This window comes from Streptopelia decaocto, assembly GCF_964273445.1.
Source record: "Streptopelia decaocto genome assembly, chromosome: 1".
In the NCBI taxonomy this organism is placed as follows: Eukaryota; Metazoa; Chordata; class Aves; order Columbiformes; family Columbidae; genus Streptopelia; species Streptopelia decaocto.
In genome coordinates, this window is record NC_138663.1 from 24172824 (window position 1) to 24186467 (window position 13644).

Below are 13644 nucleotides of genomic sequence, written 5' to 3' on the forward strand. Positions count from 1 at the left end.
CCGTAACAGTAACCTCCCTGACAATTCACTAATGGATCCCCTCTCCATTACGCTTCAATTCCCTCCAGTAATTCATTCCTCTTTCTAGGGAAATCTGTCTCATTAACATCTCTAGCTACAAGCTTACCTGTATTTTTTCAGTACCACTGCAGTGTTGGGTAACCTTAAGTAATTCTCTTTGATGTGGTTTTATGGAAAAGAAATACTAATTCTGTTCTTTATTGTTGGAATGAGCAAACTAATATTTTTAGTAGCGCTTCAAAACATGTGTCTCCTCTTGCCTTTCAACATTTTGGCCACCGATCAGTTTTCTTCACGTTGTCGCTGCCTTTGCACTAGCTGAAGCACCCAGAACCACAGCTGATGTGACGAGAGGGAGATGTCTGGTACTACACGAAGAAGGGCTATTCGTGCCATCGCCTGTGATGTGATACCTCCAGCCATGCAGCTCCAAATGATATTGGCTCTGCTTCCACCATATCATATTGACAGTTCACACCCTGCTTGTTGTTCAACTGATATCATATGAAAGTCTTTTTCCACCTGAATGCTAAACTGTTCTTCAGGTTTCTCTGTCTGACTGAATGTCTGCACAGGGGTTAGCTCTGCCTAAATACAGCAGCGTGCACTTGTGCTGAATGGATCTCAGTTGAATAATTCTGCTGCATCCTTAAAATATCCACAGTAATTTTTAACCTTTAAGTCAACATGAACTGCAGCTCTATTCATCACCCATGTCCCCTTCTGTTAGACCAAGGTTTAGGACCTGATATGCAACACCAGTGACCTGACACAGCCCACAGCTTAATTTTACTTGTACATAGCCTTATGAACCATTTTTTTCCATGTTAGTATGAAACTTCAGTAACATACAGGCTCAGGTACTACCCTACATGCAGACTTGACAATTGCAGCTGAGAAAGATCTCAGGTTCTTTCACGGGAGACTTCCCTGATGCTCATTAACTTGACACAAAAATCTGGTCGGTTTTCACTCACAGAACCCCAGGACTATGTGTCTGCTTGAAAGCTTCAAACCACATTTATTGTAAATTCATGGAAAAAAAAAGAAAAAAATAAGAAGAAACCACAGGCTGGTAAACTATTACATCTCAGAGTGAAGAACTTGTCCAGTGATGTGCAATCAGATATTGAAAAGAATATCTCAATAAGCAGCAATTTCTCAATAGAAATCTCATTAAATAAAAAAGAAAATTGTTTCCATATTTACAGATTATAAGGTAAATGTATCCTTAAAGCATTCTTTTGTATTTAGCAGGTTTATTTCTTTGAAATAAAAGAGAAATTGTTTGAAACTAAGAATGCACTTTGGCAGCAGCTTGCTATACAGTCTATGTTACCAGCAGTGACCAGACGAGTAGCCTCCGCTCGACCACCGCAGCGCTCTGCTCCTCCTGCTGTCCAGGCCTTCACCGAAGGGCTTCTGGCACCTCAACCTATGAAAGGGGAGTGGGGAGGGGGTTCATTACATTTGCTGTACAGTCTGGATGGCAAAACTACCAGGGACACGCCTCCAAGAGCCCCCCCACTACACACCATCTCCCGCAACCAGCCTGAACCTGGGAAAGTTCCCCACTTTCTGTCAAAATCACAGTTGAACAGATATCAGCGTGCTGAGAAAAGCCCACTCAGAGGAAACCCTCCTCCCAAGTGCTTTCTTATGCTCACCTTTCTAAGAACTCTTTTTTTTTTTTTTATTAATAAAATATATATGTACTACAATTGATTAAGCTTGTGCTGTATCTGAGCCACCATCATTTACTGAAATAGGATCCCTTGCTTACCCGCCTTAACTGCTTTATGCTGCTTGCCCGAATTGCTTCCATAAGGTTATCATGGAGAGACCTTTGTGGGGTGGAGGGACGGGTGGAGGGTCGTGAACCTTCCTCTGATTTTCTGTCAGAGACCGATTTGAGAGAATCTTTAATTTCTTTCAATATGCTGTTCTCATGTTTTTTGCTTTTTTTGCCTTTTTTCTTTTTCTGTCCATTCTGTAAGGCTTTTTTTGAGCTTTCCTGCTGTTTGATGACTTCGGCTATATTCCTGGTTGGTGCCTTCTTCTCTGGAATAACTGGGGGAGGAGGTGGAGGAGGTGGGGGCGGGGGCGGAGGTGGGGGTGCAGGAGCTGGAGGTTGACTTTTCACTGGTGGTGCTTTCTTAGGGAGCTTTGGAGAGGACCAAGGTGAGCTCTTTGGTGACACATAAGGTGAGGACCGAGGTGTCCCTTTCTGCAAGACTTTGGTCTTTGGATTGGTGGCTCCATCACAACCAAAATCTTGTTGTCGCTGCTCCTGCATGCGCTTTTGTCTTTGTTTATCCATATTTCTTGTCAGGATACTTGTCATGCTTATTCTTGGGCCAGCAAGGTCAAAGTGATAGCCAAGCTTGACCAGAGTGGTGTTCTCTTTCAACAGTTTAACTATGTCCATTTCCACCTGGCTGCCCATGATGTGCCTTTGATTGTGGAACCGCAGTTCTGTCAGAACCTTGTTGTTCTGCAAAGCTCTCATGATGGCCAGCACTCCTTTGCCTGTGATAAAATTTGACTCAATATTCAAACTAGTTATGTGCTGATTTACCTTTAGCATACCAGCAATAGCTATTGCAACATTGTCATCAGCGTGCGTGTTAGCCAAGCTGAATGACTTAACCACTGTGTTGTCCCTCAGGGCTTGAGCAAAATGTATAAGCATCTGTGAAGTGATGTTTTCAATGTTGTTCAAATTAACCTCTGTGGTGTCAGGGTCATTGCTCCTAACTTTTTCCAAAGCATCCTCAATAACTGTGGGATTTCCACAAGGGTGGATGGCACTGCTTTTTAAGCTCAGATTATCAGTGTCTTTTCCATCATGGCCATTGAGTAAGTTTTCATTATCCTTTGCACCATTGCACTTTTTGCGTCTGGTGTGGTCACAGCTCCTGCCATCCTCAGATCTTTCACCAGCTGCAGCATTTTCCTTTTCCTCATCATCGTCATCGCTGTCTTCTTCATCTTCATCCTCATTTTCTTCTTCTGCTTCTTCTTCTTCTTCTTCATCATCCTCCTCAGTACACGCCTCCTCAGACACTTCACTATTGCTTTCTGTGAAATATTCTTCTTGAATGTCTTCTGAATTGTCGTCTTCTTGCTCAGAGTCCTGAACAGGAATGTAGGTGTGGGTGTTAAACATGATTGCAGTAATGTAGCTACTGCTTTTTTACACAAAAACAATTATCTTGAAACTATATAAGTTAATACTGAAAGCTAAAAATAAATCCCCAGAAACAGAGAAACTTAGAACAGAAAATGTTTCAGCACCTAACACTTTTTAAAAAGCATTTCTTTCATATTCCTTAGAAGACAAATGCTTAGCATAAATTGCAACAGCTTTACTGATGTCAATGATTTCTACCATGAGAAAATTTGATACAAGATATTGCAACATGGACATACTTCATGTTTTCTGTGTGTTCACCTCTCCACAAGGAGATGTTATCTGGATCCTTGCCAGCAGAAACCTAAGACTGCACTTTCAGAATGGACGTGATCTGCGAGCAGCAAGTTTCTTGATTTCATAAGGATTAGACGTCTGTGTCAATGTTCAGACTCCCTTGCATATTTAGTACATCTAAAAAGGCTAAAGTCTGCCATAATTTAGAATACAAATAGTGTTTGCACAGGTAAACAGTCATATGGACATGCAAAATAATATAGAATTGCAGGAGTAATGTTGAGAAGACTCTGGATGTACTGTATGGGCTATACGCACTTGGAAGCTCTTTGTGAAGTAAAGATTCAGACACATTCCCACAGGTAACAATCATGTCAATAGTTCACAAATGTTTGCCAAGAGCTAGGACTGTGCTCACTGGCAGCCGTCACAGATAGCTATCATACGGTAACTTGCTATAACTTATTGCCTGCAGAGTAAACTGGCTGTTTTTCTAAACCCCAAGGTTATTTTAGTATGTTTGATGGGTCCCAAAATAGCAAATTTGGATCTGCTTCTCAAAGCTCTGCCCAGTGCCCTCAGCAGTTATGGTGGCAGAGGACAATTCTCTGTGCAGGAACAGCAAAAGATCTGTGCCTCAGGGAAGTCTGCCTCCATCTGGAGGACTCCAGAAGCCAGGCTGCATTGTATAGGCCATGACTGAACCCACATGCTATGAACAACCCAAAAAGATCTCCCATGTCCTGTTTTGTCTACTGGCCAAGATATAGTGTATGCCTTTTTGTTTACATTTGTAAATGTTTCTAAAATTTTGGATTAAATATACTTGTTCTGTATCCACAACTTTAGCAACGTTCATATTTTAGTCTTTGTAAAATACTAGAAGGTATTTTGCAAAGCGCGTACACTCTGCAGAGACACAGCAATCCTGTTTTGTGCTTCTGGAAAATGAAAGTGTTACAAACGTGACAGCCTATTTTTAGCAAACCGGTGCAGTTTCAGGTTTGCTTAATTATCTGGCTCTAAAAATTCAGGGAAAGGTTAAAATAATTGTAAAGACAGATTGCACAGTACTGTTTCACAATCTTAAGCAGACTTCTGTGTTGGGACACGTGCAAAACAGATGGTAATTGTAATGTTTGCAGAAGAAGGACTGCAAATGAAAAAGGACATCAAGCTGTTCCAGCCTGTCGTTCCTGATTGTTCCATGCTTGGAGGGCTTGCAGGGACTGTCCCCATAGCCCTGCACACAGAGGGCTTGTGAGGACTGTCCCCATTGTCCTGCGCATGGAGGGCTTGCAGGGTCCAGCCCCATTGCTTCTCCCATGGATCATGTGCGGGAAGGACCTTACCCTGAGAGATGCTGTGCTACATACAGAATCAGGCCTGTGTTTAAGTCAGCTTTGTTGTGGGACTAAGATTTACAGCTGTAGGTTACACACACACACACACACACACACACACATATATATATAAATGCAGACTTTTACAAGCTGAAAACACCCCGCATTCAGGAGCCCACCATCATGGTTATGCTTTTACCTATCCAGGAATACATACTATGGCCTTCAACAGAGCTGCAGATAGAACAAGTTGTTGTCTCTAAATGGACTGCTAATATGCTTGATGACACTAGGTTAATTAAAAAAAAAAAATACTTGATTTTATATTTTGAATGGCATTTCTGGGGTTAAAAGGGGAATTCAGTTTCCTGTCACATACATTGTAGTACTGCTTTGTAGTAGTAACTTGATGAAAAATTAGGACTAAGATAGTCAATGCAGAGAAGTAAATATCTCTGGAGGGCAAGTCATTCACCCTAAAAGGCTATCGGTAGGATGTTTGCCTTCTGGAGGGGCTGATCTCTCACCACTAACTATAGAAGGAGCACAAATAACCACCTTAAATAAGGTGTCTAACTTTCTGACAGTTCAGGGCAAGAAGAAAATTACATTCAAGAAACTCAGAAGGAGTATTCTTACTGCCTCCAGTGGAGAGAGACTCTGTGCCCACTACATCAGTGTGTCAGCATTTTCATACTTACAGAGGCATTTAGGAAGTTTCTTCTCAAATCAAAAATTATAGAGACTCTTTCTAGCACTTTGATTTTTAGCCTGTACCCATTGTTAATGCTGCATAGACATGGAAAAGGAAAAAAAGAATCCTGCCTTTACATAAGACACCAACCAGACCTGTTCAGAGGAGTTTTTGGAAGTGTCCAGGTTTTGAGTTCCAGGATCAGCTGGAAATAAACATTAATCTTGCCATTGCCTCCCTAGGACTTGACAAACAGGGAGTGAAGTCAACGTCTGCAAGCCGATACTAATGGTCTGATGACAGCTAGTGGTCTGTGCGCCTGCCTACAAAGACATTACACCACCATTCACGAGCAGGAGAGAACACTTCAGTGTCAAGAAATCCTGGATATTATTAGTACAGGCTAATTTAATCCAGGTGATTTTTCTTAAAGAGCGTATTTAATCTATGTACAAACTGCAATTATTGCCTTGCAAATGACTCAAGCTCCTGAAACAAGGCTGTTAGAAGTTCTGAGTCCAGTTTTGCTGTCTTTACCTTTTTTGCATTATTTTCTACTTAAACATGGGAAAATTTGCCCTTTCAAGGAGAGCCAGAGCTTGAAGCAGTTCTTGGAAATCAAAAAGTTACTCACATCCCCAGCTCCCCACTTTGCCTTGAAATAATATGGAGCCAATGTGAAAACAGAAGTTGCTTTTTGATAGAGCTCAGTCTCACAAATTGTTTTAGCAAGGCCCTGGGGGTGCCGATGTGTATGTGAGCTTGGGCTGGGAGCGCTCATCACCTGGGGGGACTGAGCCCTTCCATCCTGCCCAGCCGTCCTGTTCATCTGCACTTCAGGGAACAGCTTTTCTTATTAAAATTGTTACTTGGGGGGACAAATTGTGTAACAAGCACTATCAGTTGGGGTTTTTTTTGCATTACAGATAAATGTTTTGGTTGATCACTCTACCCCAGGCCACTTTTTAAATAATTTACAGTGCACCTCTGACAGCAGTTTCCAGAAGGCTCCCGAGCCGTGCCAGGGATCCTCAGCAGGAACAAAGCAACATCAGCTGCCCGCTGCAATGCAGGTCCTTCCAGCGAGCACCAAGCCAGGCAGCTGCTGTCTGACTTCTGACACAACATGTATTCAAAATTATCTTCCTGACATGCTTCTCAGCAGTCAATACTGTGTGGGTTTTTTTTTTGAAGAAAAGGAAAAGTCGATTTTTTAGCTTTTAAACAAAATCAAAAGTTACCCCAAAGTCTGCATCACTACCTGGCAAAAATTTCTAATGTGCCTGTTAAAATTCATTCCTATTTTAATTGCTAGCAAGAGTTTTTATAGTTTTCTGTTCTCAACTAAGCTTTTAAGGTACCTCCAGAGAGAGACCAAAACCTCCCTGAGCTAGCAGAAAGCGCTTTAGCAGACACAAAAGGATGGCTAACAGTGTTCTTACAAATGCTACTGAAAGAAAATGAAAGCAGTGAGCAAGATTATGCCAGGAAAGAACAAGCCCAAATATTTCTAGGGAACTGTGAATGCCTCAGCATCCTACCTTGTCGCACGCACCCAATCTCTCTTTTTCTAAGAGTTTCTTGGTCTCCCTCTCCCAATAGGCCATCAGCGCTTCCCGGCTGAAAGTCCCTGTCGGTGTTTTCTCTGTCAGGCTCTTCTGCCGTTGTCCCACTGGAAGGTTTCGGTCGGGCTCTATGTCCTCCAGCTCTCGCTCCAGCTCCTTCAGCTCCTCTTCAGTGAGAGAAGCCAGGAGTTCATCTTCATCAATGTCTTCATATTTACTGAGCTCTCTTCGGTAGCCAAAGGTAGACATGGTCCCTCTCGGTCAGGCTGGTACAAACCTGAAGTGACTGGGCATTCAAGAAGGCTGAAGCAAGCAAGCGGTGTCTCGTTTGGTCAGCAGCTGTTTCCCTGTGTAGCAGAGGCACCCTTTTAAGAGTAATCATCGGGGGCTTACGACAATGCACGGAGGGATGAAAGCATGCTCCGTTTTAAGCATCAGACGTCAGCTAGACATCTGAACAGCAAGAATGTCCCAACACTAGTGTTTGCAGGTCCCTTAAAGAGGGGGATTATTGACACACTGGCCATGGCCATATTTAGAGCAGGCGGCTCGCAGGAGAATACCAGCCTCGCGGCTGGGGGAACAGCAGCAAATAAAACCCCGGGCGCATTTACACCGACTTCGTGTCCAAACTGCAGTAGAGAAAGAACATTGCAAATCCATTTAATCCTGAGCTGCCACAGGGGCTGGAAATAAATCACCCTCCCTGTTGTTCAGTGGACTTCCTCTCATTTTCACGGTTTTTGAGTGGAACCGCGCTGTGATCCCGCTGAGGTGTCGGAAGGCAGGAGGCTGGGGTTGGTGGGAAGGCAGGAGGTCAGTCTGCTGGTACCTGTCATGCTTCGCCTGTAACAAATCACACAACTGGATTATTTATTAATTCCCCCTTTTATTTATTTTTTTTTTTTTTTCTGAGGATGATCAGAGGAAGACTCAGTTTGACATGTCCATCTGGAGCTCCTGTGAGGTTTATTTTCAAGTGGAGAATTGTGCTTTGCTGGGGGAGTGAGCAGAGAACCCAGAGCTGCTGGGGAACCAGCCCTGGGTGGGCTGTGAGGCTCCGTCTTCATCACTCCGGACAGCCCCTGGCAAATGAAGGCCTCTAGTGGCTATTTTAGATAATGGCTGTTGCTTGCTGTAGCTGAGTGATGTGCAGCTGGAGGGTGTCCTTCAATGCCTAATTTTAAACGTACATCTATATTACCATGCCCACTAATAAATGAGATATTATTCTGATATTATTTTTATAGACAGATTATCTTCCAGTGTAAGAAACCACAGAATAAAAGGTTAAACTTCACACTGGTTTGGGTTTTTTAACTTTTTTTTTTCTATTAGCACCAAATGATGGTGAACTAGTGATGCTTTCTGAAATGTACAGGCCAAAAATATTTGCAAACTTGTGTCATGAGAGAGAGAGAGGCAGGAAGAGAGAAAAACAGAGAAAAGGTTTGTTTTGGTACAGGGAGGTAACTACACATCTGTGGTGATCAATGTCAACCTTATTAAATTACAAGACACAGCGGTTTTATTTTTTAGTTAGTCAAGTCAGTATTTAATGAAAAATGTAAGTGGAAATAATTTCAACTATTGTTCTTGTCCAGCACCATCTCTTTTTGGTTAGTATGGACTCAACACTAGAACTCATGTGTGATGCTTAGTCAAATTGCTAATTTAGTTTTATTATTATGCATATTGCTTTACTGGCAATGGGGAAAGGAGACAGTGTGATTTTCATGAACAGATTGGGCAAATAAATGTATTTTTCATTTGATCATTTTTCTATATGAATTTCACACAGTTTACCTTGCTCAAGAGGTGGGACGAAAGCTTAAAAACTTAAGCTTTCCTAATACATGAAGCATATTAATAAAGCAGACTGAGGAATATTTTGCATATGTAATGAAATTAAATAAATATTTGCAGGCCATTTACATTGATCAAATTTGCATAAAATAAAAAGGAAGAATATGCAACACAGTTTGGCTTATGGAGCTAAGAGCGTTACTTTCATGGTATGAGACACTGTGATAAGTTAAAAAAAAATGTGGGTTACCTGTGTCTGGACAAGTCAGTGTGTGAGTACAAGTTCTGTTCACTCTTTCAGCTGCACTCGAAGAAATGATGCTTGGGCCAAATTCTGTAAAATGTGAAACAGCAGGAAGAAATAAATATGTTTCTTCTTTTAACTTTGCATTGTGAATGCTGATGTTGGCATTAATTAAATGTATATAACAATGTATATAGCAATTTTATTTCTTCGGTGTGTCTAGGACAATGTTTCCCTGTGTTATCATTCAAATTAGCTGGAAAAGCAGCATGATAAAATTATCTTTCTTGAGCGCATTTTTGCAGACAATATTTTGTTGCACACATTTTTGGGTGGAGTTGGTTAGAAAATGTGTACTGGACAGATTTTGTGTTGAAAATGCCAATTGAAAATGAAATGCTTTTAGAAATGTGCTACATTTTATTAGTACAATGTTGACATGTACGGCATTGAGATATACAATATTAAAACTGAAAGTATGCTGATAAAAATGAAATCTATTCAAGTATAATATTTTCCAGACAATTCTGAGCAGTCTGTTGGCCCAATTGCTGAAATGGCGCGAGCGACACCTGTGGGGTGGTGTTTACCCCCCCAGCGCAGCAAACCCCACAGCTTAGATTTTACTTCCACTTGGGTGAGAGCAGAGAAAATTAAAGGCGAGCAAAGAGAGGGCTGCACAACCTTGTCCTCAGGGGTGGGACACAGCCGGCCCCAGCATGGTGGCTATTTCAGTCACGGCTCCTGAGGACAGCCTGTCAGACAGATGCGTTGGCTCGTACCGAGCTGCAGTCCCACACTGCAGCAACAGGTTTAATTTCCATAGAGCAGGTTAAAAACAATGCACCACAGCATGCCCGGGCTTTCCCCACCTCTCCTGCTGCCCTTCTGCCTGCAGCCCTCGCTCCCGCCTCCCCCCATGGCTTCTGCACCCCTCATTCCTCAACCAGCCCCTTCCCTCCCACTGCCCCCTCTCGCAGCCCCTGAGCTCTCCCACCTGCCCCTTCCCCACCTCCCTGCTGCTGCGCTGCCTTTGCCATCCCGGGCCCTGCAGGACCCCTCACCTGCCCCTGCACAGCCCCTCGCCGCCCTCTCCCCCACCTGGTTCCTCGCCTCTCCTGCCCTCCCCTCCTCACACATCCCCTGTCCTGCCCCATGCTCCCCGCTGCCTACCTTCCCCCTTCTGCCTCTGTCAATGTTTATAGACATATATACACACGCACATTACATATATAACTACTATATGTAATTATAGATGTAATAATTATACATAGCACATATAGACATTCTATTTACAATTTGAATATATATATATATATATATATATATATACACATGTATCTCAATTTCTGTATGCTCCTTCTACAGGCCCAGGTGGAATGCAGAGCACAAACTGGCCTGAAGAGACAAAGGGTCAGCAACCTGGCATTGAAGCAGGACCATGAGGAAGACTGATGGAACAAGCTGGAGCTCTTTCCCCCAGGGAGACTAGCGTAACTTGTGAAAATTGTGGACACCATACTGTTCCTGAAAAGGATGTGTCATCACCTACATTTAACAGTGGTATCAGCAGAGCAAACGGGATAAAGCATGCACTGAAGGCATTTGAAGGAACAATTTTTCAGCTGCTTTTCCCTACGCCAGATGATTCTGTTGTCCAGCCCATGTGTCCTGGTGATGCCATAAACAGGGAGTCACAAGAGAGAAAGAGATCCTTCACTTCATCCATGCTGGGGAAACAAAAAGTGGGGAAAATTTAAAGATGACCCTGATCCAAAATCAGTCTTCACTTGGGAATTGGATTCAGTTTTCCAACTCAAAGATGGATTTTTCCTGCTGATCCCCTGCAGCAGACCCAGGCTACTGGGAGGGAAGATTCCAGGTCCAGATTGTAGCTTAACGACTCTGACCCATCACAAACAGTGATCAGATTTCACAGAAAAACATGTGCATGTCGGTTGCCTTATTACTCAGATTAGTTTTGAAAACAGGATTCCCAACAGCTGCTGGGGACATCACCACAAGACTATATACATTACTGTATACCAACAAGCCATGGGTAACAGCTAATCTAACATATTTTGACGGCCTGGGTGTTTGGGTTGCCTTGCTTATCAAGAAGACAGAAGAGTCACACGCAGTGAAGAACTGAATGGGCTCTGACAGTGCTTGCTGGTGGGAAAAGCGTTAGGATGCTTCTTGGGAGGCAAGAGGTTGACCTGGCTGCAGGGAAGCAGCGAGGAAAACATTATCTGGGTGCAAATGAGAACATTTCTGGACTACCAAATTCCTCAGTCTTTGAATAAAAGAAGGAAAACTCACTGTGCACATTGCACAGACACCCAGTGTGCCTTTCATCCATGAATCCTGAAGGTCTGTTTGGTTATAGAGAGACATGCAGCTGGGTGCCAAGGGTGCACCAGGCTCGGGTTTATTGCTCCTTTTGCCTACCTGAGTCACATTAAAATAGTGAAGGTGAGGGAGACAAATACATTTTACTGAACAAATGTCACTCCTATCCCCAGTTTTCTTTCTTTCCTACACAGCTGGTACTTTTTAATCATCTTGTGCCTGTACAGTGTCATATTCTGTAAAAAGAGCACGAAATGAACCTGCCTATCTTAGCATGAGCTAATCCTGCCCGGGTTTTGCTCAGAGCAAGTGCTTCTGCACATCCCTGCAGGTCGCCCGTTTCCTCACTACCAGTTTCTGCCGCACCAAAAAGATAAACTGCTTTGTATGCAGTGATCATCCTAATGCTCTTGCTTTCATATAGCTGCTCTTATCCCTCAGGAAGAATCTCAGTGTGCTTTACAAATGTTGCCAACAGATTTCCAAGCTATATATAGAAATCATTTCACCCGCTACTGATGTACAGACATAGGGTGACCACAGCAGCTGTTTGGAATTACACCACAATATTGCTCAACAGATTCGGACAGGAAGTATAGAGTCCACAGTATTGAGAAGAAAGTGGCAGAAGAACTGCTGCATGCATAAAAAATGTGGGGTTTGGTAGTGAAGTTCGAATGGGATGAGATTCAGGAATCTGCAGTTAGCCTATTCTTTCCCTAAAAAGCATAACAAAATAGGTAACATCTGCCCATGTAAGCATTATATTATTTGTGGTGGTATTTGCAAATACATTATAATTTGCATGTCCAGGTCAGGTACTTATTAAATTATAAGTGGTTCTAAAAATTTAATCCCTGGTTAATGCGTTAGTCCCAGACAGTGCTCTCATGCAGCTTAGCCAAACCTACAGTTTGTCATTCAGACTTAAAAAACGTTCTATTTCTTTATACACAGACAGCAATAGAGGTATTACTTCTATACTTAGCATTTTGCTGGTTTTTGTCAAGTTTTTTAAACAGGGTGTGTTTATTAAGATTTTTTTTTTAAGTAGATCCCAGAAGTGTAAAAAAGTGATGTAATTCATAGGGAATTAAATAAAAGCAGCAGTACTAAGTATATTCTCAGCTTTATTGTCTACATGTCTATTTTTCAAATAGCCCATATTCATGGCAATGGGAGTTCTGGGCACCATATCTACCATGAGCAGAATATGCAGATGAAGACAACGATTTTGCCCAAAGACTCAATCAAGTGTAAAGATTTCTACTGAAAATGTGGATTTTGATAATTAAGTGTAACTACTTTGTACATGTCACCAGAACTACAATGTTCTATCAATCTTATAACTACTAACGATTTACTAATATATCTTCTGCAGCTTTTCAGGAGAACCACAAAACACAGCTTCCTTGGAGAATATTTCTGCTGATCTAAGTACCTATTTTGCTGGTGTGAGTGAGAGAAAATGCTTCCCATTGCAATATACACTTTTAAATATTTATACAGTTATTTGGTGCACTTACCCATGTACTTATTTTTTATTTATCCAGCAATTGTCCTGGTAAAGAATCGGGGTGGGTTTCTATGAAGACTGTTCCATGCATTTGGAGACACACAGTGTATTTTTGAACCAAGATCATTATCTGCAGGGTGCAGAAGAAGACTCTGAAGGATAGACACCTTGGGTGGCAAGGTGTTAGTTTTAATTGTTGCAGCTTAAACAAATGATTTCCAGTGGAAAGGTCAGGGAGAGAATAAACCAGAATAGGGCTGCTAAGGGTGTTCCACTTTGGCTGGAATTACTTTTCTTCATAGCATTTTCCTGAGCAGAGATCTATCCATCCTAAGACTGATAGGAAAAAAAAGTGGGGAGGAGGCTTTAAAGGGCCTGATTTATGGGGCAGAGAACAGCAGGGAGGCAAAGCTGGCTGCAGGGGAGAGGCGGGGACAAGAGAGAGGTGATCAGCTGCGCATTAACAGGAGGGATGGAAAAGCAGAAGAGATGAGATCTGTTCTCCAGAGATAAGCGACCATGAATTTATGCAACTTTTCTTCATGCAAACTATAACTACACAGCTGGATATTTCAGAAGCCTTTTTCTGCCCCAAGTAAGGGTCAGGAAAAATCCCTTTGCCCTACCCCAAGGTAGAGATAAAAGAGTCTGTGTCTTTGCAACTGTTATTCCA

At 42.4% G+C, this 13644-nt stretch overlaps 1 protein-coding gene across 1 annotated transcript; it reads right to left on the reverse strand.

Annotated features, from left to right (window-relative positions):
* Positions 1–1019: 1019 nt before the first annotated feature.
* On the reverse strand, positions 1020–7377 carry LMOD2 (leiomodin 2). The gene is made up of 3 exons (XM_082071459.1): positions 7030–7377; positions 1805–3157; positions 1020–1456 (listed from the first exon to the last, which is right to left on the reverse strand). The coding sequence occupies exons 1-3, from the start codon at positions 7300–7302 to the stop codon at positions 1430–1432; spliced, it is 1653 nt and encodes a 550-aa protein (XP_081927585.1). The 5' UTR covers positions 7303–7377; the 3' UTR covers positions 1020–1429.
* Positions 7378–13644: the final 6267 nt, after the last annotated feature.